The following is a 26,083-nucleotide window of genomic DNA, read 5'->3' as shown; positions in this document are numbered from 1 at the left end:
AGACAGCATTTGTGCAGGGATAAACAGAGTGTATTGTTAATACAGTTTATTGTTGCTTTTGCATCTTCACAATTCCATGCTTAAAGTTCTCCTAAGGAGCAGGTAATTCATTTCTAATCTGACAAACAGACCTTAACTGCACAAACCTTTCCAGGAAGGCAGTAAGCCAGAAAATACATATGTTATTGCACTATATTGTTGCTCCATGTGATATTTCTGTGACAGTAGCACTGAAGGCAACAGCATAATAATATTTTATGATGCAGTGATATGTTCTTCCATGGTTTCTAGCGCTGTATTATATTTGACCAAGCTAATGAGCTAAGTTTTGCGGAGTGTTTTCCTAATGAAGGCGGTGCACCTCTCCCAAATGTTTTATTCCAACAAAAATGGCTTTATCTCAGCACTTTTTGAAACATCATTCACAGCTCAGTCTGTTTCACTGAAAGGAAAAAGGTTTTGCAATGAAAAAAGGGCGCAGAGTCAGACTGGGCCAGCTAACATTGATATAGATTAATGATAATCTACAGTATAATTAGAAACTGCTCCATCATGAGCATTTGCGACTGAATTTCATACAGCAGCCCAACCAATTTCCTGTTGACCTTATGAGCAAGGAGTTTATTCCTTCAATTTAGCTAGCTGCAAAACTTTGAACAAATATTCAGCTTTAGTTTCGTTTATTCAAATGGTACAGAAATTATTAGAACAATGCGTTAAAGTGTCTTAAATCTAATCCACAATGATTAGATTTTATAAGTTTACAATCATTCCTGATCTCAGGCTTGTCTTCCAGTTATCACAGATCCACTCTGTATGAGTTTATACATTCAGCCATCATAAAGTTAAGAGAAGCAAATCACTGGATGTAGGGCAGCTGCTCGGCATTCTTTCGGATTTAATTTTCTGATGGTTGTAGTAAAGTTGTTAACCCATGATTGTTTTGGATGTTTGTGTTGTTTAAATCATTTCAGAGAGTTAAGTAAGTTGCCTAAAAGTTCGTCCATACTCTCTTGTTCCTTCAGCACTGCTTGTGTAACTAAGGGCCCAAATGGTAGCCAGGAAGCAGTGGCACAATCCTGGTGCGAAGTGCATGACACATCCTATTGGGCAGGGGCAAGAAAGAAGCACCTTGCCCCATGCCCTCAGCAGGCATTAGGTCCATTGTTTGGTCTTAATGGAACTAAGTATTTAATTAAAGTATTTAATTGCCACTCCCAATCACATCCAGCTTTCCCAATGACATCTCTGTTCCCGATCAATTCCTGACAATGAACCCCTGGAACCCAGGCTGTTGCCCTCATCTTGAACTTCACCTTGTCCCCAAATATGGACCCAACCTCCCATCAACATTTAAAGATTTACAAGGGTTTTGCTGCTCAGTTGACAAATACACAACCTTGCTGTCCTCTTTCCCTTCGGATCCTTGGAGCTTTGTTGGAAACATTAATATAAGGACCAAGTCTCAATATCCGGAGAGTTCAAATCTCACCATTCAGATGCACTGTGGCTTAACTCATGCCCCAATTTCTGGATGCCAATCTAATCATTTCCAGGAAGTTTTTTTTTTGTCTGCTCATGAAAGACCTTTTCTTTTATTCATTCATAGAATGCAGGCATCATTGGCAAGGTCAATAATTATGTCGCCTACTTGATTGCCTTGCTGGGCTATTTCGATGTTACAAGCCATCCATGTTGCTCTGGTCTAGAGTCTCAAAAAGATCAGAATAGGTAGGGATGGCAGATTTTCTTCCCTGAATGGCATTAGTTAGCTAATATGGCTATCCTTACTGATACTAGCTTTTTAGCCCAGACTTTCACTGGCATTTGAACTCTCTCCAGATCTTTAGTTAGGGTCACTTATTTACCAGCCCAGTGCCATAAAAGTGTACTGCTGTTCCTTTCAATCTGAGCTACTTGCCTAAAGTTACAAGTATTTGATTCTTGTGTAAAAAGTGGCCCTTCATACAGAAATATGCTTTTACTTTGAAATGATCTTCCACACACCAACGGCCCTCCCTATAAGGGGAGGAGACAGACTGACAGTTTTAACTGTGTTTCTGCTGGAACTTTGTCTTGCAGATTAGAAATGATACGGAGATCACTGTGAGTGATGGCTAGTGAACTGAGTCCCTAGGGATAAACGGGTTGATACAAAGGTAGGGAGCTTTTAATCATAAGGTACAATACTTAAGCACTTAGCAAGAGAGATAAATTTCATTAGAAATAAATGAGCAAATAGTTTGCATTGATATTTCTGGACTGTAGATGTAGAGGACAGTTAGCTGATTTTCCTAGAAATTGAAAGTTGCACAGCAGGGAATGTGAAGCAAAGTACTGTGACCAAAAATACTTACGACTGGCTCCAGCATAAAATTGGCGCAGTGTAAACTAGCTCAGGTTTCTTACCAAAATTTTGCTACTGCACAGAAGGAAAAAAAAATACATTAAGTCCCCATTAACTACCACATGAAGAAACAGATAAAGATAGCGGAAGATCTTCTGAGATGAATGCAAACAAAACATTTGAAAAGGTGCAAGAGAATCGTCATTCCTGAGGAGAAATGGTATGATTTTGTTTCTTTATCAAAGTGCTTTTATACACTTATGTTGAACCATTAAAAAAATTGAATTTTCCAAAGTAATACCTGTGTGAAGTATCTGAATGGTAAGGTTTGAAATGCTCTAGGTATTGAGACTTGGTCCTAATTTTAACGTTCCCAAAAAAGCTTTGAGGGTCTTACAGGGAAGAGGGCCGAAAGGTTATTTATTTGCTAAGGGTGCAGCAGCCATTGTAAATATTTCAATGCTAATGGGAAGCTGAGGCCTTGTTTAGAGATAAGTTGAAGTTCAGGATGATGGCAAGACTCAGGGATTCATTACCCCAGTGTGAAGCTAAGGTAAAACTTCACAACACATATATCTGACCTGCATTTAGACCATGAGATGTAAGAGAAGAAGTAAGCCCTTCAGCCTATCAAGTCTGCTCCATCATTCTAGGAGATCATGGCTAATCAGATGATCCTCGATTGCATTCTCCTGCCTTTTCCCCTCTAACATGATGCCCTCAGTCACTAAAAATCTATCGATCTCGGCTTTAAATATACTTAATGATCCAGTCTTGATGGCCAACTATGGTAAAGAATTCCACTAATTCACTATGCTCTGTGAGAAAAAGTTCCTCTTCATTTCTTGTCTTAAATAGGTGACCCCTTACTCTGAGATTATGTTGTCTGACCCTAGAATCTGCTGCAATAAGAAAATAACATTCATTCAAATTCCACTAGATGCTATAGTGGGATTTGAACTCATCCCCAGTGCACTTAGCCTTTCGGAGCCAAGTGAGGTAGCCACCATGCCATGTCTCCACCATTTATAAGAGCTAATAATTTCTGAAAACCAATGCCATACTATCATTTTGAGTCACCACAGAAGGACAATTGTATCGTAAAACTATGTTGTGATGAAAAGAAAAATTTATATGCCTTTAGTGTCATTCACAAATTTAGAACACCCCAAAACTCTTTACAAGCATAGATGTACTTTTGAAGTGAAACTTTTGAAATGGAAACCGGGTCAGAAGTCCACTGTTACTCTTCAAAGAAATAGCATGAGACATTTTATGTTAGGAAAATAGATGGAACCTTGGTTCATATTCACCTAAACGAGCATTTCACTTCTAGAATTCCTTCGCTAAAATGCCAAGTAAGATATTTAAATTCAAGGCCTCGAGTGGGTCTTGAATGCTTAATATGTTCAGTATAAAGCAAGAACATTCCCCATTGGCAAAAAAATGTGAGGCTGGATGAACACAGCAGGCCAAGCAGCATCTCAGGAGCACAAAAGCTGACGTTTCGGGCCTAGACCCTTCATCAGAGAGGGGGATGGGGTGAGGGTTCGGGAATAAATAGGGAGAGAGGGGGAGGCGGACCGAAGATGGAGAGAAAAGAAGATAGGTGGAGAGAGTATAGGTGGGGAGGTAGGGAGGGGATAGGTCAGTCCAGGGAAGACGGACAGGTCAAGGAGGTGGGATGAGGTTAGTAGGTGGATGGGGGTGCAGCTTGGGGTGGGAGGAAGGGATGGGTGAGAGGAAGAACAGGTTAGGGAGGCAGAGACAGGTTGGACTGGTTTTGGGATGCAGTGGGTGGAGGGGAAGAGCTGGGCTGGTTGTGTGGTGCAGTGGGGGGAGGGGACGAACTGGGCTGGTTAAGGGATGCGGTGGGGGAAGGGGAGATTTTGAAACTGGTGAAGTCAACATTGATACCATTAGGCTGTGGGGTTCCCAGGCGGAATATGAGTTGCTGTTCCTGCAACCTTTGGGTGGCATCATTGTGGCACTGCAGGAGGCCCATGATGGACATGTCATCTAAAGAATGGGAGGGGGAGTGGAAATGGTTTGCGACTGGGAGGTGCAGTTGTTTGTTGCGAACTGAGCGGAGGTGTTCTGCAAAGCGGTCCCCAAGCCTCCACTTGGTTTCCCCAATGTAGAGGAAGCCACACCGGGTACAGTGGATGCAGTATACCACATTGGCAGATGTGCAGGTGAACCTCTGCTTAATGTGGAATGTCATCTTGGGGCCTGGGATAGGGGTGAGGGAAGAGGTGTGGGGGCAAGTGTCGCATTTCCTGCGGTTGCAGGGGAAGGTGCCGGGTGTGGTGAGGTTGGAGGGCAGTGCGAAGCGAACAAGGGAGTCACGGAGAGAGTGGTCTCTCCGGAAAGCAGACAGGGGTGGGGATGGAAAAATGTCTTGGGTGGTGGGGTCGGATTGTAGATGGCGGAAGTGTCGGAGGATGATGCGTTGTATCCGGAGGTTGGTGGGGTGGTGTGTGAGAACGAGGGGGATCCTCTTTGGGCGGTTGTGGCGGGGGCGGGGTGTGAGGGATGTGTTGCGGGAAATACGGGAGACGCGGTCAAGGGCGTTCTCGATCACTGTGGGGGGAAAGTTGCGGTCCTTGAAGAACTTGGACATCTGGGATGTGCGGGAGTGGAATGTCTTATCGTGGGAGCAGATGCGGCGGAGGCGGAGGAATTGGGAATAGGGGATGGAATTTTTGCAGGAGGGTGGGTGGGAGGAGGTGTATTCCAGGTAGCTGTGGGAGTCGGTGGGCTTGAAATGGACATCAGTTACAAGCTGGTTGCCTGAGATGGAGACTGAGAGGTCCAGGAAGGTGAGGGATGTGCTGGAGATGGCCCGGGTGAACTGAAGGTTGGGGTGGAAGGTGTTGGTGAAGTGGATGAACTGTTCGAGCTCCTCTGGGGAGCAAGAGGCGGCGCCGATACAGTCATCAATGTACCGGAGGAAGAGGTGGGGTTTGGGGCCTGTGTAGGTGCGGAAGAGGGACTGTTCTACGTGACCTACAAAGAGGCAGGCATAGCTGGGGCCCATGCGGGTGCCCACGGCCACCCCCTTAGTCTGCAGGAAGTGGGAGGAGTCAAAAGAGAAGTTGTTGAGGGTGAGGACGGGTTCGGCTAGGCGGATGAGGGTGTCGGTGTAGGGGGACTGGTCGGGCCTGCGGGACAGGAAGAAGCGGAGGGCCTTGAGGCCATCTGCATGCGGAATCCAGGTGTATAGGGACTGGACGTCCATGGTGAAGATGAGGTGTTGGGGGCCAGGGAATTGGAAGTCCTGGAGGAGGTGGAGGGCGTGGGTGGTGTCACGGACGTAGGTAGGGAGTTCCTGGACCAAAGGGGAGAAAATGGAGTCCAGATAGGTGGAGATGAGTTCGGTGGGGCAGGAGCAGGCTGAGACGATGGGTCGACCAGGGCAGGCAGGTTTGTGGATTTTGGGAAGGAGATAGAAACGGGCCGTGTGGGGTTGGGGAACAATGAGGTTGGAGGCTGTGGGTGGGAGGTCCCCTGAGGTGATGAGGTCATGAATGGTGTTGGAGATGATGGTTTGGTGCTCGGGTGTGGGGTCATGATCGAGGGGGCGGTAGGAGGTGGTGTCGGAGAGTTGGCGTCTGGCCTCGGCGATGTAGAGGTCAGTGCGCCATACTACCACTGCGCCACCCTTGTCTGCGGGTTTGATGGTGAGGTTGGGGTTGGAGCGGAGGGCTGCCCGTTCTGCAGGGGAGAGGTTGGAGTGGGTGAGAGGGGTGGAGAGGTTGAGGCGGTTAATGTCTCAACGGCAGTTGGAGATGAAGAGGTCGAGGGAGGATAGGAGGCCTGGGGGTGGTGTCCAGGAGGAGGACTTGTGTTGGAAGCAGGTGAAGGGGTCAGTGTAGGGAGGGTTAGGCTCACGGTTGAAGAAGTAGGCATGGAGGCGAAGACGGCGGAAAAACTGCTCTATGTCCAATCGTGACTGGTATTCGTTGATGTGTGGTTGTAGGGGGACAAAGGTGAGCCCCTTACTGAGGACTGACCCACGGCCGACGCCGACGGAACCCCGCCCACGGCCGACGACCTCATCGCTCCGCCCACAACCTCCACAGCCAGCAACCCCAGTGTAGACAGCCACACTGAGCCCTGCCGCATCTTCACCATCCCCCCAGACCTCCCACTAACTGAGGACGAACGGTCAGACCTCCCACCCACAGCCTCCAACCTCATTGTTCCCCAACCCCGCACGGCCCGTTTCTATCTCCTTCCCAAAATCCACAAACCTGCCTGCCCTGGTCGACCCATCGTCTCAGCCTGCTCCTGCCCCACCGAACTCATCTCCACCTATCTGGACTCCATTTTCTCCCCTTTGGTCCAGGAACTCCCTACCTACGTCCGTGACACCACCCACGCCCTCCACCTCCTCCAGGACTTCCAATTCCCTGGCCCCCAACACCTCATCTTCACCATGGACGTCCAGTCCCTATACACCTGGATTCCGCATGCAGATGGCCTCAAGGCCCTCCGCTTCTTCCTGTCCCGCAGGCCCGACCAGTCCCTCTACACCGACACCCTCATCCGCCTAGCCGAACCCGTCCTCACCCTCAACAACTTCTCTTTTGACTCCTCCCACTTCCTGCAGACTAAGGGGGTGGCCGTGGGCACCCGCATGGGCCCCAGCTATGCCTGCCTCTTTGTAGGTCACGTAGAACAGTCCCTCTTCCGCACCTACACAGGCCCCAAACCCCACCTCTTCCTCCGGTACATTGATGACTGTATCGGCGCCGCCTCTTGCTCCCCAGAGGAGCTCGAACAGTTCATCCACTTCACCAACACCTTCCACCCCAACCTTCAGTTCACCCGGGCCATCTCCAGCACATCCCTCACCTTCCTGGACCTCTCAGTCTCCATCTCAGGCAACCAGCTTGTAACTGATGTCCATTTCAAGCCCACCGACTCCCACAGCTACCTAGAATACACCTCCTCCCACCCACCCTCCTGCAAAAATTCCATCCCCTATTCCCAATTCCTCCGCCTCCGCCCCCACGATAAGACATTCCACTCCCGCACACCCCAGATGTCCAAGTTCTTCAAGGACCGCAACTTTCCCCCCACAGTGATTGAGAACGCCCTTGACCGCGTCTCCCGTATTTCCCGCAACACATCCCTCACACCCCGCCCCCGCCACAACCGCCCAAAGAGGATCCCCCTCGTTCTCACACACCACCCCACCAACCTCCGGATACAACGCATCATCCTCCGACACTTCCGCCATCTACAATCCGACCCCACCACCCAAGACATTTTTCCATCCCCACCCCTGTCTGCTTTCCGGAGAGACCACTCTCTCCGTGACTCCCTTGTTCGCTTCGCACTGCCCTCCAACCCCACCACACCCGGCACCTTCCCCTGCAACCGCAGGAAATGCTACACTTGCCCCCACACCTCCTCCCTCACCCCTATCCCAGGCCCCAAGATGACATTCCACATTAAGCAGAGGTTCACCTGCACATCTGCCAATGTGGTATACTGCATCCACTGTACCCGGTGTGGCTTCCTCTACATTGGGGAAACCAAGCGGAGGCTTGGGGACCGCTTTGCAGAACACCTCCGCTCAGTTCGCAACAAACAACTGCACCTCCCAGTCGCAAACCATTTCCACTCCCCCTCCCATTCTTTAGATGACATGTCCATCATGGGCCTCCTGCAGTGCCACAATGATGCCACCCAAAGGTTGCAGGAACAGCAACTCATATTCCGCCTGGGAACCCCGCAGCCTAATGGTATCAATGTTGACTTCACCAGTTTCAAAATCTCCCCTTCCCCCACCGTATCCCTTAACCAGCCCAGTTCGTCCCCTCCCCCCACTGCACCACACAACCAGCCCAGCTCTTCCCCTCCACCCACTGCATCCCAAAACCAGTCCAACCTGTCTCTGCCTCCCTAACCTGTTCTTCCTCTCACCCATCCCTTCCTCCCACCCCAAGCCGCACCCCCATCCACCTACTAACCTCATCCCACCTCCTTGACCTGTCCGTCTTCCCTGGACTGACCTATCCCCTCCCTACCTCCCCACCTATACTCTCTCCACCTATCTTCTTTTCTCTCCATCTTCGGTCCGCCTCCCCCTCTCTCCCTATTTATTCCCGAACCCTCACCCCATCCCCCTCTCTGATGAAGGGTCTAGGCCCGAAACATCAGCTTTTGTGCTCCTGAGATGCTGCTTGGCCTGCTGTGTTCATCCAGCCTCACATTTTATTGTCTTGGATTCTCCAGCATCTGCAGTTCCCATTATCTCTGACACATTCCCCATTGAGTCACTTCTTGCTTATATCCTTGATTTCCAGTTCTTAATTCATTGGCAACTTTCTACCAGAAATCTATCTATCTCAGCTTTAAATATACTTAATGATCCAGTCTTGATGGCCAACTATGGTAAAGAATTCCACTAATTCACTACGCTCTGTGATCAAAAGTTCCTCTTCCAGAAAGGTTTGGCTCAAAGCAGTTTTGTTCTTTCTAAGGGATTTTTACGTTATCTCATTTCCGTTGTCTACACTCATGGCTTTCCTTTACCCACAATTACAGGTATCTCAGGGAAATGCAACATTCCTCAATTGTTCATATCCTGAGGTCCACACTTAATGCCATGTGCAGTCATATATACACAGTTGACCTCTTTCTCCAGTAGAACTGACTAATTCTGTTTCAACACTGTCGACCACAGTTTCATTTCATCCTGTGCTTCATCCTACACTTTAATGGGAAACGGATTTCTTTCTCAGCTGTTTAGAAATAAAAACTCCAAAATGATTAAAGTTACAAATCTGAAGAAGAGTCCATTTGTGTTTCTCTTTTCAAGCCAATATTACTACCTCTCCTACCCCTGAATCTGAATCGTATTCTGTTTTTTTACCTTCTGTCCCATCACACTTGACCATGACATACAGCTCCTACTCCTTTGTCTCCACTCCCATTTAACCATCTAACCTTCCTCACTGTCCCTATGCTAAATTGGCTTTAAATTGGTTCCCCTCCTCAGGTACCTATTCCCACCCTTTCAAAATCACCCCTTATTACCCCTTTCCTCAAAGAAAACAATATTGATCTTTCTGCGCTTGAAAACTGTCATAACACCACAAACCCTTCTTTTTCCAGACACAGTTTCTCAACTTGTCATTGTCTCCTAGATCTGAGCCCATCTATTTTATAGCCCCACATCAGAACTTCTATAGTCAAGCTTCCAACCTGAAACAGCTCTAGCAACAGGTAGAACTTATATTATCTGAGACTGTGATTAGTGTACATCTTTTTATCATCTCTGATCTCTCTGCATCCTCCTCCTCCGATGCTTTTTCTCTGTTGTCCAAATCTATAGGCTATCCAAAAGTTTGTCCTGCTCTTCCTTATTCAATTGTAACTACTGTATCTCCTTCAATGGATTCTGTTGTTACCTTCCACAATTACCGTTAAAGTTCCTCAACAGTCTAATCTTGCATCGACAAACATGGGCCCAGCTTTGACATATATATTGGTGGCATTCATCTCCACTTTCTCAGAACTTTCCTCGACTCCTCTCTTGCATTTCTGTTGTCAGGTTGCTTGACCAATATACAGTTATGAATTAGCCACATCCTTTTCCAGTTAAACTTTGGGAATACTGAGTCATAGGCTTGTTCTTCTTTCAAACTCCAAGCTCTTTCCATTCATTTCATCCCCTTCCCTCAGCCACTGTCTAAAACTGAACCAGACCGTTTGCAGTCTTGAAGTCTAATTCATGCTAAACTGAGCATAGCAATTCTAAATCCAGTTTATCACGAAGAATATTTACATTCATCACCATGACATCAAACACCTCTGCACCCCCACACTAAACCCTCTCTCAGCTTATCTGCTACCACAACCCTCATTCATGCCTTCATCAGTTTAAGCTTGACAATTTCAATCTTTTTCTGGCTAGTGTCCCAACCTCAGGCCTACAAAAATTCCTGCTTCTTTAAAACTCTGCTGCCTTTATCCTATCCTCCATCCGGTCCTGTTCACCCAATATTTATTTGCCGTGACAGCTTACATTGATTCATCATCCATCAAAGTCTGCAGCATTGAAGTTTCAATTGACACTTATCACTTTTGTCCAAAGGGCTACTTCAAAGAACACACCTGACATTCTTTTTGCAATGTTATTTCCTCAGGAAGTAATTGGCTCTGAAGCCTATTTACAAACCTTCTTAACGTGTATAACTGTTGGGCAGAGGAGTATTGTTTGCCATCACGAAGAGTTTCCTGAGCTACTCAAAACAGCTTTTTTTAAAGACAGCAGTTTTCAACTATTGATATCGATAACTTAGACCTAAATCTATGCAGGAACAAGACAGTCAGATTATAGAACTTGGAGTGGAAGAGGCAGATAGCATAGATGCACTTAAAGGGAAACTAGTTAGGCAGATGAGAGAGAAAGGATATGTTGATGGAATGAGATAGAGATGAGTTGGAGGAGATTTGTGGAGCATAAACACTAACACAGATCACTTGAGCCAACTGGCTTGTTTCTGCCTGTCAATTCCACATAATGTAAATGCACTTTTTGTTTACTTCCTCATTGATGAAAACCATCTCTACTGTTTTCATTGATGGGTTCTGTAAACCTAGCAAACATTCAATGTATTTTCCATCAACTCTTTCCAGTAGCTTGTGGTAATGAGCTTTCATTTTTTTTATGAACCAATACATCAACGGCACAACCCTACAGAACTGATGGTTTATTTTACCCTTCCTTTCAGGCACCCAGACTATCATTGAAGAGGACACTAAGGAAGAAGCCTGTCGTTATCTGCTGTTTCTTCACTGCCCTATCCATGGTGGTGATAAACACTTACCCATCTCTCCATTTTGACGGCAAAATGTCTGGCCTTAATTACCAAGCACCCAGCCAGCAACATGGAAAACTTAGTCAGCCAAGAAGACTGTCGAGAAACACTGGCATCTTCCCCAAGCAAACAAATAACTTCCACAGGGATGGGAAATTACTACCAATGGAAAACACTCATCTAAAGAGATGGCATTCAAATGCTAAGCCACATAACTACATGGAGCCAGTTAAAGAGGAGCACAGCTACACAGAAATGCAAAAGGCTTTCAACATATCAGAACACAGAAACAAACTTCTACAGAAAAGATACAAAAATAGAAAGATCACACCACTTGGAATACTAAATAGCCAGGTGCAAGAAATCATCAAGGATGCTGAGCCACCTCTGATGCCAGGGCGTCCATGGATTAAACCAATCTGTTATCAATCCTCAGTGGACAAGGCCATTTCACAAATTCCTAAATCAAATGGGAATATAACAGCCATGTCTGAAATTGTTTCAATTTTGAATTACTCGATAGATAAAAAAGACATGAAGTTTCTGCAGACTCACTGCAAACTTGACATTCAGGGCAAACCTGCTAAAAAACGAGTTTTACCATTATTTAAAATTCCATCAAATCAGAACAGAATACTTGTTCAAATGGTTAAAGAAAATGAATACAAGGAAGCTGGGAAAGAACTATCCAGTAACACTGAAAGGATAAAGTACCTGGATATTTCTTTGGTAAATAACGGGAAACTGAGTACTTCGCAAGTGAGCAAGAGGATAGTTGCGTCTAAGATCTGTAACAATGTGGAAACCAGCCACCCGGTTTCAGAGGTGGAAGATAGCATTATATTTCAAGATTCTCCACCCTGGTTTGATTCAAGTGATATTGAAAAGATGAAACTTTTGGCTCATGGGTCAGTGGTTGCAAAAGCACGGATACCAGCTCATGGGCAAGTCATCAAAGTAGGTTTAAGCTTACATGCTCCTGTTGTGATCAATGACCTTGCGGGGCATTGTCAAGAGGGATCGTGCGGGATAATAAAACGATCTAGTGACCTTGATGAGGTTCTAGCTTACCATTTGGACAGGGTGTTGGGTCTAAACCGGAGTCTGCCTGTTGTAGCTCGAAGATTTGATGATGCATTGCTCCCGTACAAGTTCACAGATGGAATGGCCAGGCCAGTTGTTTGGTGGGATTCAGACATTCAACATCTTAATGATCCCAATAATGATCAGAATTCATTTGAGTTGAGCTGGTTTCAATACCAGGCAGTGCTGCGGCAACACTGTGGCATCAGCAAAGCTCCTGAGAATCACACCGTGCCTTGTCTGGGTGTGAAACACTCCGAATGGGGCAAGTTAGCTCTGTTTGATTTTCTGTTGCAGGTAAGCATTTGTTTTTCAGGGCTGAGCTAACTTTTCACAATCTTCGAGGAACTTTATGCTTAGGAATATGAGACAAAATGGCTGCATTTTTGTCACCCGCACCAGAGCAGCAACCAATGGAGGTGTGGGGTTAGTGGCATATCACTGGATGAACATAGGCCAAGGGGGTGGGTGTAAGATGGTCGACATAGGGAAGGAGCGTGTTAGGGGAAGGTGGACAATGGCTGCCAACTACCCACCTCTACCAGTGCTTCACTAGCAGCAGAGTAGGTAATGAATGGTCTACCTGCATTCGGACCAACTGAGGCCCTTAAGTGTCAATTGGTGGCCAGTTAAGGGTCCCTTGATACTGCCGGTGTTTTTTTTTACCAGCCCTGTGGGGTTGATACATGCTACATCGTGAGGTCGCTGAACCTTTAGCCTGTTGGCCTGACTTCAGCCTTTGATGGGGAACAGGGCTGGACAATGGGGTTCTGTCCACTTGGAGCATCCACGGGGCCCCATGCAGTGGCAAATAGTCACCATGGTGGTCCTGCCCAACACGCTCACCCTGATGGCCTCAGCACTCAGCCTCCAGCACTGCCCGGCCCAGATTTTTCTGCAGCCGCTGTTGTGTTCATGTTTCATGGTGGCACCACTGGCACCAAAGAGCTGCCAGCCCTCTGATTGACTGGCAGTTCTTGCTGCCTCAGAACGTGGATGCCATGACCTCAGGCAACTCAGCATTGTGCTGGCTCCTCAGGACAGCAGAGACAGAATGTTCCTGAATTACTAGTCACTGACTAGGGTTACTGTCTGTGCATCAAATCCTGGCCAATGCATAATTTTACTAGTTTTTGTGGGTGTGTTGACAATGATAAGAGGGCATGCTGGATATTGTACATGATGGAATTCAAAACTAGAGGGTATAATTTTAAGGTGAGTGGAGAAAGATTTAAAAGGGATCTGAGGAGCAACTTTTTCACACAGAGTATGGCTCGTATATGCTAATAGCTTGTGTAAGCTAACAGCATGCTGGCCTTCATAACAGGGGGAGTTGAGTGTAGGAGCAAAGAGGGCCTTCTGCAGCTGTACAGAGCCCTGGTGAGACTGCACCTGGAGTATTGTGTGCAGTTTTGGTCTCCAAATTGAAGGAAGGACATTCTCGCTATTGAAGGAGTGCAGCATAGGTTCACGAGGTTAATTCCCGGAATGGCGGGACTATCATATGTTGAAAGATTGGAGCAACTGGGCTTGTATACACTTGAGTTTCGAAGGATAAGAGGGGATCTGATTGAGATGTATAGGATTATTAAGGGATTGGACACTCTGGAGGCAGGGAGCATGTTTCCACTGATGGGTGATTCCAGAACCAGAGGACACCATTAAAAAATAAGGGGTAGGCCATTTAGAACAGAGTTGAGGAAAAACTTCTTCACCCAGAGAGTGGTGGATATATGGAATGCTCTGCCCCAGAAGGCAGTGGAGGCCATGTCTCTGCATACTTTCAAGAAAGAGATGGATAGAGCTCTTAAAGATAGTGGAATCAAGAGTTATGGGGATAAGGCAGGAACAGGATACTGATTGTGGATGATCAGCCATGATCATAATGAATTGTGGTGCTGGCTCGAAGGGCCGAATGGCCTACTCCAGCACCTATTGTCTATTGTCCATTGTATGTGGAAGTGAACTGCCAGAGGAACTGGTAGATGCAGGTACAGTTACAACATTAAAAGACATTTGTACAGGTACATGAACAGGAAAGTTTTAGAGGGATATGGGCCAAATGCAGGGAAATGGGACTAGTTTAATTTGGGAAATAGGTTGACATGGACCAGTTGGACCGAAGGGTTTGTTTCAGTGCTGCGTGACTCTATGACTCTATGTAGAGACATTTGCAATATTAAAACAATTTATAGCATCTTTAACATATTAAGATAGCTAAAATGCTTCCCATGAGCATTTTGATGCTAAGGGAACTTTTGGGCAGTTGATCAAAAAACATGGTTAAAGAGATGAGTTTGAGGGAATTCCTGACATGAATTTCTCCAGGCATCTGGACTTGAAGGAGGTGGAGTTCTGTAGAACAATGAAAGAAAGTTGGAGTACTAGCCATTTCTCATTGTCATGAGGATGTCCCACCTACTTAAAGGCAAATTGGACCATTTAAGTGATCAATTAGGGGCCTCGTTCCACTGCTGTTGGCATTTTCCAATGGCTGGTAGATTCTAAGCCACCAGGGGAGCTCCCTTGGCTGTATGGTAGTGTGCTTGGAGGTAGCGATACTGTGTTCTTTAGGCAGTTCTTGACTCTCAGAAGTACCCTCCCCTCCATCCTCCGTCCACCTCATGTACACTGCCATCTGTCATCATCAAGAATCTTATCCTCCTTATTAGGCCCTGCTAGATCCTGATACACCCAGATCCACTTATGTGGTTGAGAGGGGGCCATTCTTTCATTTCTTCTTCCAATGGTAGCCCCAGCAGTGGCCACTGCTCCTGGAAGCACTGCTGAACTGCTGCCCCAATGATTGGTCAACAACTCCTGGAAAAATTGAAAGTAGAAGGAATCATAGATAGAACCGGTTGGAGGCATACCTGGCACAAAGCAGGATGATTGTGATGTTCAGTGCTAATGATCCCTGTCCCCGGCTGTCACTGCAGGAGTTTCACGGGGTAATGTCCTTAACCCAACCAACTGCAGCTGCTTCTTCAATGAACTTCCCTCCATAGATAAGGTCAGAAGTGTTGATGTTTGTTGCTAATTACCCAGTGTTCAGTGCAATTTATAATTCCTTAGCAGTCCACACTCACAGGCATTAAGACCTGGATAACATTCAGGTTTGGGCTGATAAGTGGCAAAACACATTGGTGACACATACAAGTACCAGGCAATGACCGTTTCAGGCAACAGAGAATCTAACCATCCCTCTTTGATGTTTAATGGCATTTCCATCACTGAAGCCTCTGATTTTCCATAGGTCACAATTGATCAGAAACTGAGCCGGACCAGCCATTTAAATATTGTGGCTACAGCACCAGGTCAGAGGATAGGGATTCTGTAGTGAGTAACTAACTCCCCGAAGCCCATCTGCCATTTACATGGTTTAACTTCATAGCTTAATGGATTACTCCCCACGTGCCTGGATGGGTACAGCTCCAACAACACTTGACATCTTCAAAGTGCCACTTCATCAACTTCACTCCTTCAAACATGGGTATACAGTGGCTTTAGTAGTTATCACCTACAAGATGCATGCAGTAACATTCAACAATAACTGCCAAAGTTAAAGTCATTGAAGTCCCTCCCTACGGACATTGGGAGAACCTTTATCATATCAACTGCGACAGTTCAGAGTGGCAGCTCCTCAACACTATGACAAGGGGAATTGTGGATGGGCAACCAATGCTAGTTTTGAAAGTGATGCTCACATCCCTGCTTTCTTTTTATTTCAAAAATATACTTCATTCGTAAAAAATATCTTTGTAAATATACATAGTCACAAATGCAGTTCGGCTCTGTACAGTAGCATATCAATGAAACAAACAAACATTGGAGTTTGAATCTGTCCAAACAAACCAGCAACATCTCTGACAAATATAAGGCTATGTTTACATGCATTCACGCACTAGGAGCGTCAGATAACTGAATGGACCCCCGTTTGCCTTAGGCAGGACGAACACAGAAGGTAGTCTTTTCCCACTGTGACTTGGCAACAGCTGCCCCAAGCTTTAGCACAGCCCTCAGCACCTAGTCCTGGGCCTTGGAAGGTACCAGTCTACAATACTCAATCGGGGTCAACTCCTTGGAAGGCCAAAAAGTTTTGTGCAGACCAAAGAGCAACTTTCACTGAGTTGATTGTCCTCCAGGCACAGTTGATATTTGTCTCAGTATGCATACCGGGGAACAGACTGTAGAGCACAGAGATCAATGTCATGGAGATGCTCTGGATGAACCTCAACAAAAATCTCTGCATCTTTCTTCACAAAGGCACATTCCAGAAGGAGATGTGTAACAGTCTCAATGCCCTCTGCAGCTGCTTCGAGGATTGTGTGCGATGTTGCTCACATCCCTGCATCACAGCAGCAAATATGGCTGGAAGGAAAGAATTATTGTACTTATCTCTCTTGCAATTTGATCCTAACTCTAAACTTACACCCTTCAGGGGTGGGTGAAAGTGAGGAACAGTGGGTGCAAAATGCAGGTACATGAACCCACAGTTGGATGCCACTTCCTCCAGCAAACAGTTTAGAACAAACAAGTTTCTAAGTTCAGGGTTTAGAATTATATTATTGAGGAAAATGGAATCAATGGATTAGTAACCATTGGTGGCTGGCTGTGTTGCCACACCTAGTTGGCCCCACTGCTCCACTCAATCTCAAATGGATAGCAGAAAGAAGTCATACTCTACATGCAAGGAGTAGTTAGTAAAACTTCAAAGGATGTTTGTTACTTGAGCTTTTGTTTGTTGTAATTGCCAAATAACAGTATCAAGACGTTGCTGAATGATAGGAAGCTTACACAGAAATCAACGGAGTTGCTGTATAAGACGATGAAAGTGCAGGCATGTTAATGCTGTGATTCATTATGTACTTATAAAAAAAGCCATAGGCTGGAAGTAATTTACTGATTAGTCATGACTCTGCATTTGCAGACATTAATTACCATGATCACTGAAGCAAATGTTCCTGATAATCTAAATGAAAACCTGATGTCTGAGCAGCAACTGATTAAAAAGCATTTGATTAAAAAGAATTTGAATGCTTTTGCTGGTCTTCCAAGGTGGGTCTTATTCTGTTACCTAGTATCAGAACAAATATTTTCAGCTGGCAAATGGAACTGTTTAAAACATGAAAAATGCAGATATCTCTCATCTCTAATGAATGCCATTTCAACTAAATATTATTTTCAAAAAATCTTGAGCAAACATTGTTCAAAACATCAATCACATGCTAGTTCTGTGGGCTAGATAGCCACAAACACCCTGTGACTGCTGAGGAGCCAGTCTCTTGAAATGACACTGGGGAATTAATCTCACAAAGCAGTAATTGCTACTCCTCAGAACTTGGCATATTCTTTAGTGGCAAATGTAGACCTCAGAAAATTTGGCTTACATGGGGTGATGGAGGATATGTGGTTGGTATTTCCTTTCCTCCAAAGAACAACCTGATTGAGTCCCTTTATAAAGGAGATTGCTTCTGTCCCTCTGCACCCAAACCATTTTAGTCTCTTCACCTTCCTGGTGCAGGTGCCATGACATCTGATCATAGCCCCAGAAGACCTAAAGACCGTCACGTCACGTCACGTCACGTCACGTCACGTCACGTCACGTCACGTCACGTCACGTCACGTCACGTCACGTCACGTCACGTCACGTCACGTCAGTAGTGCATGGACTCTGACTGGCTAGCACAGACACAATCCCTAGTGGGAGGAGAAGCCCTAAGACTCCTTGTTTATATCTGTCAGCCAGAACTCCCTGATTGGCCCATCTTAACAGGCACAGTTAGGGAACTCATACTCAATGAGATCCACCTGGCCAACCACATTCCAATGACTGGAGAATTTAAGGCAAAAAAATGACCGCATATATTCAGTGCAATAAATGTCAGTGAGAGGTGGGTGTTTGGATAATCCTTTGCTTCAAGGAACTCCCTCAAATGTCACATTTAATGAATGTTCAGAAAACTTCACAGTGACAGATTTCAAATGGAGCCAAACTGAACTGTAATCTCCTGTGAGTTGCCTCAGACTATAGGAGAAAAGAGAAAGAAGAGTCTGGGTGAGAAATAATAGAAATAAAAGCCAGTTTCAAACATTGTCTATGTTTACTGGTGGATGAAGGTATGTGTTGAGAGGGTCACAAGTGAGAAAACCTCTAGTCATCCCTGCATTGTAGTTAAAAAGAAAGGAAGTCTATCTGCTTTTGCTGCAAGCTGTAAAGCAGCAAAACCACAGTCAAAAGGAAAATGAACAAAGACCTTTCAGTTGTCCTACAAAGCCAAGCATCTGAAAATCAACTACTTACTTATCAACATCAGTGCTACCATTATCACTTATTGTAAAAGCTGCACCATCTCATTAACTGAGATAACAAAGTGTGAAGCTGGATGAACACAGCAGGCCAAGCAGCATCTCAGGAGCACAAAAGCTGATGTTTCGGGCCTCGACCCTTCATCAGAGAGCATTTGTGCTCCTGAGATGCTGCTTGGCCTGCTGTGTTCATCCAGCTCCACACTTTGTTATCTTGGATTCTCCAGCATCTGCAGTTCCCATTATCACCATCTCATTAACTATTCTTTTTGGATCTCAAAGACTAACATTTATCTTATTTGTTGGATTCAACTCTCATTTCTAACCTGTCCATATGTGAGTTGTGTTATTATTTCTTCTTGTATACAGTAACTAATGAACTCACTCTTTTGTTGACACAAGAAAGCCTGGTGAAATTGGCTCCTATTAAAACATTAATTCATTGACCTCAGAGAAATGTTTCCAAAAGGGAACAGATTCATTTTAAATTAACTTTGGTGTGACCAACCGGAGGGGTTGCATGAATACTGAATCAGTTCATCCCTCCTCACGTGACAGCTTCATAGCTTTATGTGTCCATTATGCACCTGTAATAATTTGGTGACCGTAGCCTGAAACTAGTCATAACACAAGGCCCCAACTGAGTCTAGAAACACAGGTATGTCGCTTTCCAGTAACTACTTCAAAACAGGACTGTTAAATGTAGAGCTTCCTATTTCTTTGGACTCAGAAAGGGACTTTGAGTTGGGGGGGTGGAGTTTTTAACATATGGTCATCCTAGAGTCTGCATAAATTTTGCATGCCGAAGAGTGTACCCGATTTTTGTTGTAGAGTGTTAACACAACATAGTTATGGCTGATAAGCTCAGCCCGATTGACATAGAGGACAAGTGCTGTGGCCGAGGGTCTGTGTGTCATTCCAGCATCCACCTCAGGTTTGGCTCCCTCAGCAGGTAAAGTGCTAAAATACCACAGACCACCTGATTCAATGGGTGCTTGGCGCTTTGAGTCTCCATTCTGCAATTCGCTTGAACACAGGCAAACAACTGAAACTGATAAAGAGTGAAAAAGATGCTAACCCTTGATTGGCAAACTGGAATGTCAGGATCATGTGAATGAGATTGATAGGTGTCTTGTAGCTTATCTGTAAAGCATGCAGAACATGAATGACTGATGTGGAGTCTAAAAGCTGAACGTTGATATAGCATTCTAACAGGCCTGCTGAGATTACCTTGATTTGTACTTGAAGGAGAATACTGTCATTGAGGATACAATAGACATCACAGCGGCCCTGCTTTCAGTCTTTGATATTGAAACCACAGTGGAGGATTTTAGCAAAGCTTCTGACCGTTTTGACTCCAGGTGCTAATGTTACACTACTTGATCTTATCAAACAAGGGAAACCATACATCTGTATAAATCTATTTGTCTCTGCCAGAGAGAAAGGCCTATACCCCAGGATATGTATAATGTAAAGAGTGCGACCCAAAACAAGAACAGGAGCGACTACTGTGACTGCAACAACTACTGAGGCAACTTCCATTCCAGTACAGAGGAAATTGTATTTGCTTGTGCTGCCCTTGTACACCTGCAGTTCCTGGCAGAATGCATCTAATCTGAATCCCTGTATGGTTCAGGCCAGGATGATCTACAAATGCTGTGAGTTTTGTAGTCTGGCAGCTGCAAGTGTCATGCCATGAACAAAGGAGACTACAATAAATTGTTACAATTCTAATAGGAGTGTGTGGACTGGTAGCAGGACCAGCTACTTCACAAGATGTACCAAAATCATAAATTGTTTATTTTTTTTCCAAAATCAGCTATTTTTTTCTTTTTCACTTACCTGCCAACATTCTGCAATTAATTAAAAAACAACCTGTTTATGAAAAACAATCCTATCTTACAATAAGTGGAAGAACTGGTTAACAGCTAAGCTATTGTACAGAATTAAATGACATCCCCTCAATCCTAAACACATACGACAAACAAAATAATACAACTTTGCAGAGATGATATGTGTTTAAAACAAACCAAAAAAGGATAAAATACCATGCGTCCATACTCAGTAGTTAAAAATAGGAAAATTTCTCACAGTCCAGTTGATTTTCTGCTGACAATATCAAAATGCTGACAGCTAAAGAATTGATGAGATTTTCAAATTAGACTTCAATCCAGATGAGAATCAGTTAGGAATCCAGCTATTTGACCTTATTTCTGCTGAGAGAGGAGAAAGAAGGAACATTGCAGCTGGTTCTGCTTTAGGGTGCTTTTTGTAATTTTTTAGGAGACATGGAATTTTGCTTTCCAGCTTGGTAGACTTCCTTCAACCAACACAGCCATATATACTCGAAAAACATCAAATCCAGACTAGAGGCTATTGCTCGGCAACCTTCAGCACAGGGCTTCTTCCAGCAGTTTGTTTAGTAATTAAAGCCATAACAGCCATTTCTTATCTGTCTTAAAAGCTTGGTTTATGTTCACTCCACAAAATGACGTTTTGTAAACAATAGCTGAACCACAACGCATTATCTTTACAACTTTTCTATTCCAATAAATCATTTGGTAAATTCTCTTCAGCACAGAAATTGCCCAAATACTTGCATCTCTTCTGGCTTCTTTCCCCATCATCTTCATTAAGAGCTATGTATTCCTTACCACATTGCCTTCATCAATCTCACCAAACTATTCAATCATGTGACAGAGACAGTCTCTTTAAGCTGCTTGAGAAAATTAGCTGCCCACTAAAGCTGCTCAATGCAATTTTGTCCTTCCATGACAACATGGTGCTTAAGATCAATTATATTGAGGCAATATCAGATCACTGTGAGATTCACAGTCGGGTCAAAGAGAATTGTGTTCCAATACAAACACTTCTCTGTCACATACCTTCAGCTCAGCTACAGAGGGTGTCTACTTAAATATTAGAACTAACAGAAAGTTGTCAAGCCTTCCAAGACAAAGGTGCACCAAGTCCTCATCAGAGAGTTGGTCTATAAGCCTTCAGCTGCAAATGGCCAACTCTGTCATGCCTACAAAGAGTTTAGTTGACCATCAGCATCAGAAAGACAAATATCATTGTCCAGGATGTTGCCATACCACCATCTATCAACATTGACAATGTGATTCTGAAGCTTGTTGATAGCTTCTCATATCTAGCCTCCACATCACCAGCAATCTATCACTTGATGCTGAAATCAACACATGCATCGTCAAAACTTCAGCTGTTATGTCAAAGCTGACGGAGAACACCAACCTGAATATTTACCCAGCACATTTCCTTAGCAAGATCCATGCTAGGCAGGAAAAACCTTTACTGTCTGAGGCATATCCTTGGCATCTCTTGGCAGGACGAAGTCATTAAGTCAAAGGGCCTGAAGCTTGTTGATTTCATCCACACACACTCATTGTCAACATTGTATGACAATGTCTGCATTGGCCATATTCATCAGGTGGATGTTGGCTGTATACTCAAGATCTTCTATTCATGAACTGTCTATTGGGTCATGACATCCTGGGTGTCTATACCCTTACCGCAAGGATACCTTCAAGTAAGTCATGATGGTGGTCATTGATACTGACAACTGGGCAACACCACTCACTATATTCCTCTGCAGGAATGTGACAGAGACTATCGTGCCTGAGTTGGGATCTTGGATCCCACCAGGCAGAAGTTAATAAAGTTGATCACCATGGTGCAAACATTGTCTCAAAAATATAAGGCTGCCGCCTGATGTAAAACTTCCCATGACCTGCAGACTTCCGTCCCTATGCGGACCAATGAGCCAATCTGGACTGTATCTTGCTTTACTGCTGGCATGTCAGCTCAAATTAACCATTAGTTTCATCATACTTTCATTTGTGCATAACAAAAGATGGTCAGGTCAGGTGGATTGGCCATGCTAAAAAATTGACCTGTAGTGTTCAGAGATGTGCAGGTAAGATGGGTGAGCCATGGTAAATTCCCCATTGGTCTGGTTGGGATGTTCTTTGGAGGGTTGGTATAGACTTGATGAGCCAAAAGGCCTCATTCTGTACCACAGGGATTCTATGATTCTATGACTTATGAAGTTAATATAGTCTCTAATAAATCCAATAGGAATTCAGGAAGCACGTATTTACCCAAAGAATGTTACATGCCACCACCGAATCATAGACATTTATAACATGGACAGAGGCCTTTCAGTTTATAGCAGCTATCTTCAATAGTCCCATTTTCCAGCTCTTCACCCACAGCTTCGCTTGCAATGGCATTTCATGTATTTGTCTAAGTACTTCTTCAATGCTATGGCGATTCTCATCTCTAACGCCCCTTCAGGCACTACCCTCAAAGCCACCTGTCCCTTACATTAAACCTGTGGCCTCTTGGTTATTGACTAAGGAAAATGAGTTTTTCTATCCAGTGCCCCTTTGCCCATCTCTGCTCAAAGGAAAACAACACAGCCTATCTAGTCTCTCTTCTTGGCTGAAACATTTTAGACCAGGCAATATCCTGGTGAACCTTTTCAGCACTCTCTCTGGTGTAATCACATCCTTCCTATAGTGCTGCTCCCAGAATAACACAAAATAACCCAATAGCCTCACTGACATTATATATAGTTCCGTCATAACTTCATTGCTGTTGTATTCAGTGCCTTGACAAATAAAGGCAAATATCGCATATGCCTTCTTCACCACCTTATCAAACGGTCCCACACACATGTATGCTGAGGTCCCTCTGCTCCTTTGTTCCTAACATTCATCATGAATTCCTTTGCCTTGTTAGTTCTCCCCAAAAAAGCATCATGTCACATTCTTCTGGGTTCAGTTCTATTTGCCACTGTTCTATCATGTGGATTGGTTAAATGAATTGGTGCAAATGCACGTAAGGAGAAGTTTGATAGGCACATCAGAAACAAGGAATGAGGTTATGTTGAATTGAAGTAGAGTGGAAGACTTGATTGCAGCACTGACCACTGCAATAGCTTATTTTTCTTTCATAAATTCTTTGTACTTCCGCACAAGTTCAATCTCCTTTTGTCAGACATTTTATGAAATAACTGAACTTGAAGGAGACAATACACATCGTACCTCCAAACCTTGACACAGAGGGGAAAAGTCCCACGTTGTCACGTCCGTGATTATTTTTCCAAAACGGATTTTATAAAGGGATTCACAGACTTCAGAAACAGAAAAGCACTCTGTTACATCTGGGAAAGCCATGTTGGCAGTGAATTGTCGAAACACTCCACGAGTTAGTGTTGTAGAATGTGAGTGGACGAGATCTCCAGCGTTACTGTGGAATTTCAGCCAGCTGTGCTACATTTCTTCAGTGATAATCATAACATTGTACCTCCCAAAGACTAGCCTGTCACCTGCTAATGAATAGTGCTCCAGTTTGCTTGGAGTTAAGTGCCCTTCAACATATCACCATAGGTTAGAAATGTTAACGCTGCCTTACACCACATGAAACAAAACCCAGCAAGCGTACTCCAGTCTTTCAAAATGACCTGTATAGAAATCTGAAATGTTCTTTGCCATTCTCATCCATTTCGCGCTGTAAACTGGCCAGAATGTTTTCTCATGCACAGTTTACATCACTGTTCATTGTGCTTACAGCAAACTAGGCTATTAGCAGATTCTTTACAGAATGTTAGTGTCTACATGGGGTCCATGGCATGCATGGAGAGAGCAAGAGTCAGTGTCTTCTAAAATAATCAACTTGAAGAAACCTCACAGAGAGAGAAAAACAGTGTTCAATTGCCCCATACCCATGGATGTGGGTGAAGAGGCCTGAATGGGAGCAAAGTTGGGACATAGCACATTGGAGTCACTGTCATAGAGTCATAGAGGTGTACAGCATGGAAACAGACCCTTGGGTTCAGTTCATCCATGCCTACCAGATATCCTAAATTAATCTAGCCCCAATTCTCAGCATTTGGCCCATATCCCTCTAAATCCTTCCTACACAGATACCAATACAGACGCTCCCAATTCCTCTGGCAGCTCATTCCATATACGCACTGCCTTCCGCATGAAAACGTTTCCTCTTAGGTCCCTTTTAAGTATTTCCCCTCTCACCTTAAACTTGTGCCCTCTAGTTTTTGACTCCGATGCCCTGGGGAAAAGTCCTTGGCTATTTACCCTATCGATGCTCCTCACGATTTTATAAACTTCTACAAACTCACCCCTCAGCCTCCAATGCTCCAAGGAAAATAGCCCCAACCTATTCAGCCTCTCCCTATAGCTCAAGCCCTCCAACCCCGGCAACATTGTCGTAAATCTTTTCTGAATCCTGTCAAGTTTCATAACATCCTTCCTAAAGCAGGGAGGCCAGGATTGCATGCAGTATTCCAAAAGTGACTTAGCCAATGGCCTATACAGCTGCAACATGACCTCCCAACTCCTATACTCAATGCACTGACCAATAAAGGCAAGCATACCAAACAACTTCTTCACTATTCTATCCACCTGCAGCTCTACTTTCAAAGAACAGTGAACCTGCACGCCAAAGTCTCTTTGTTCAGCAACACTCCCCAGGACGTTACCATGAAATGTATAAGTCCTGTCCTGATTTGCCTTTCCAAAATACAGCACCTCACAATTATCTAATTAAACTCCATTTGCCACTCCTGGACCCACCTGCCCACCCAATCAAGGTCCTATTGAACTCGGAGGTAACCTCCTTCGCTGTCCACCACACCACCAATTTTGGTGTCATCTGCAAACTTACTAACCATACCTCCTATGTTCACATCCAAATCATTTATATAAATGCCAAAAATAAGTTGTCCCAGCACTGATGAAGAAGGGTCAAGGCCCGAAATGTCCTGATGCTGCTTGGCCTGCTGTGTTCATCCAGCTCTACACCTGTTATCTCAGATTTCTGAAAAACGGTTTAGGCCGAAATGTCCTGATGCTGCTTGGCCTGCTGTGTTCATCCAACTTTACACCTTGTTATCCCAGCACCGAACCTTACAGGCCTCCAGTCTGAAAAGCAACCCTCCAATACTACCATCTGTCTCCTACCTTTGAGCAAGTTCTGTATCCAAATGGCTACTTCTCCCTGTATTCCACATGATCTAACCTTGTTAACCAGTCTACAATGTGGAACCTTCTTGGCATCTTACCGAAGTCCATATAGATCACATCGACCGCTCTACCTTCATCAATCTTCTTTGTTACTTCTTCAAAAAACTCAATTAAGTTAGCGATACACTATTTTGCATGCACAAAGCCATGTTGACTATGCCTAATCAGTCCTTGCCTTTCCAAATACATGTATATTCTGTCCCTCAAGATCCCCCACCTCCAGCAACTGCCCACCACTAATGTCAGACTCACTGGTCTATAATTCCCTGGCTTTTCCTTACCACCTTTCTTAAATGTATCCAATGTATTCCTAACTTTGAATGACATAGCTCACTGCAGCATAGGTGACTTACCAGTAGCAAGTTGTAGCCAATTAGCTCATTCATAGGCTAGTTGGGGGATAGTCAATGATGTGGACAGGACCTTACTTCTTACCG

The 26,083-nt window shown here is 44.6% G+C and overlaps 1 protein-coding gene across 1 annotated transcript in view; it reads left to right on the top strand.

Annotated features, from left to right (window-relative positions):
- Positions 1-26,083, top strand: part of gask1a (golgi associated kinase 1A) — a 53,542-nt gene that overhangs the window by 7,898 nt on the left and 19,561 nt on the right. Inside the window, exon 3 of the mRNA XM_048529677.2 lies at positions 11,101-12,567. Coding sequence (XP_048385634.1) covers positions 11,101-12,567 — 1,467 coding nt within the window. The remainder of the gene's footprint in view (positions 1-11,100; positions 12,568-26,083) is intronic.

Source organism: Stegostoma tigrinum, chromosome 5 (genome assembly GCF_030684315.1).
Source record: "Stegostoma tigrinum isolate sSteTig4 chromosome 5, sSteTig4.hap1, whole genome shotgun sequence".
Classification (NCBI taxonomy): Eukaryota; Metazoa; Chordata; class Chondrichthyes; order Orectolobiformes; family Stegostomatidae; genus Stegostoma; species Stegostoma tigrinum.
The sequence above is the reverse complement of the archived record's forward strand: the minus strand, read 5'-3'. Positions and strand labels throughout refer to the sequence as shown.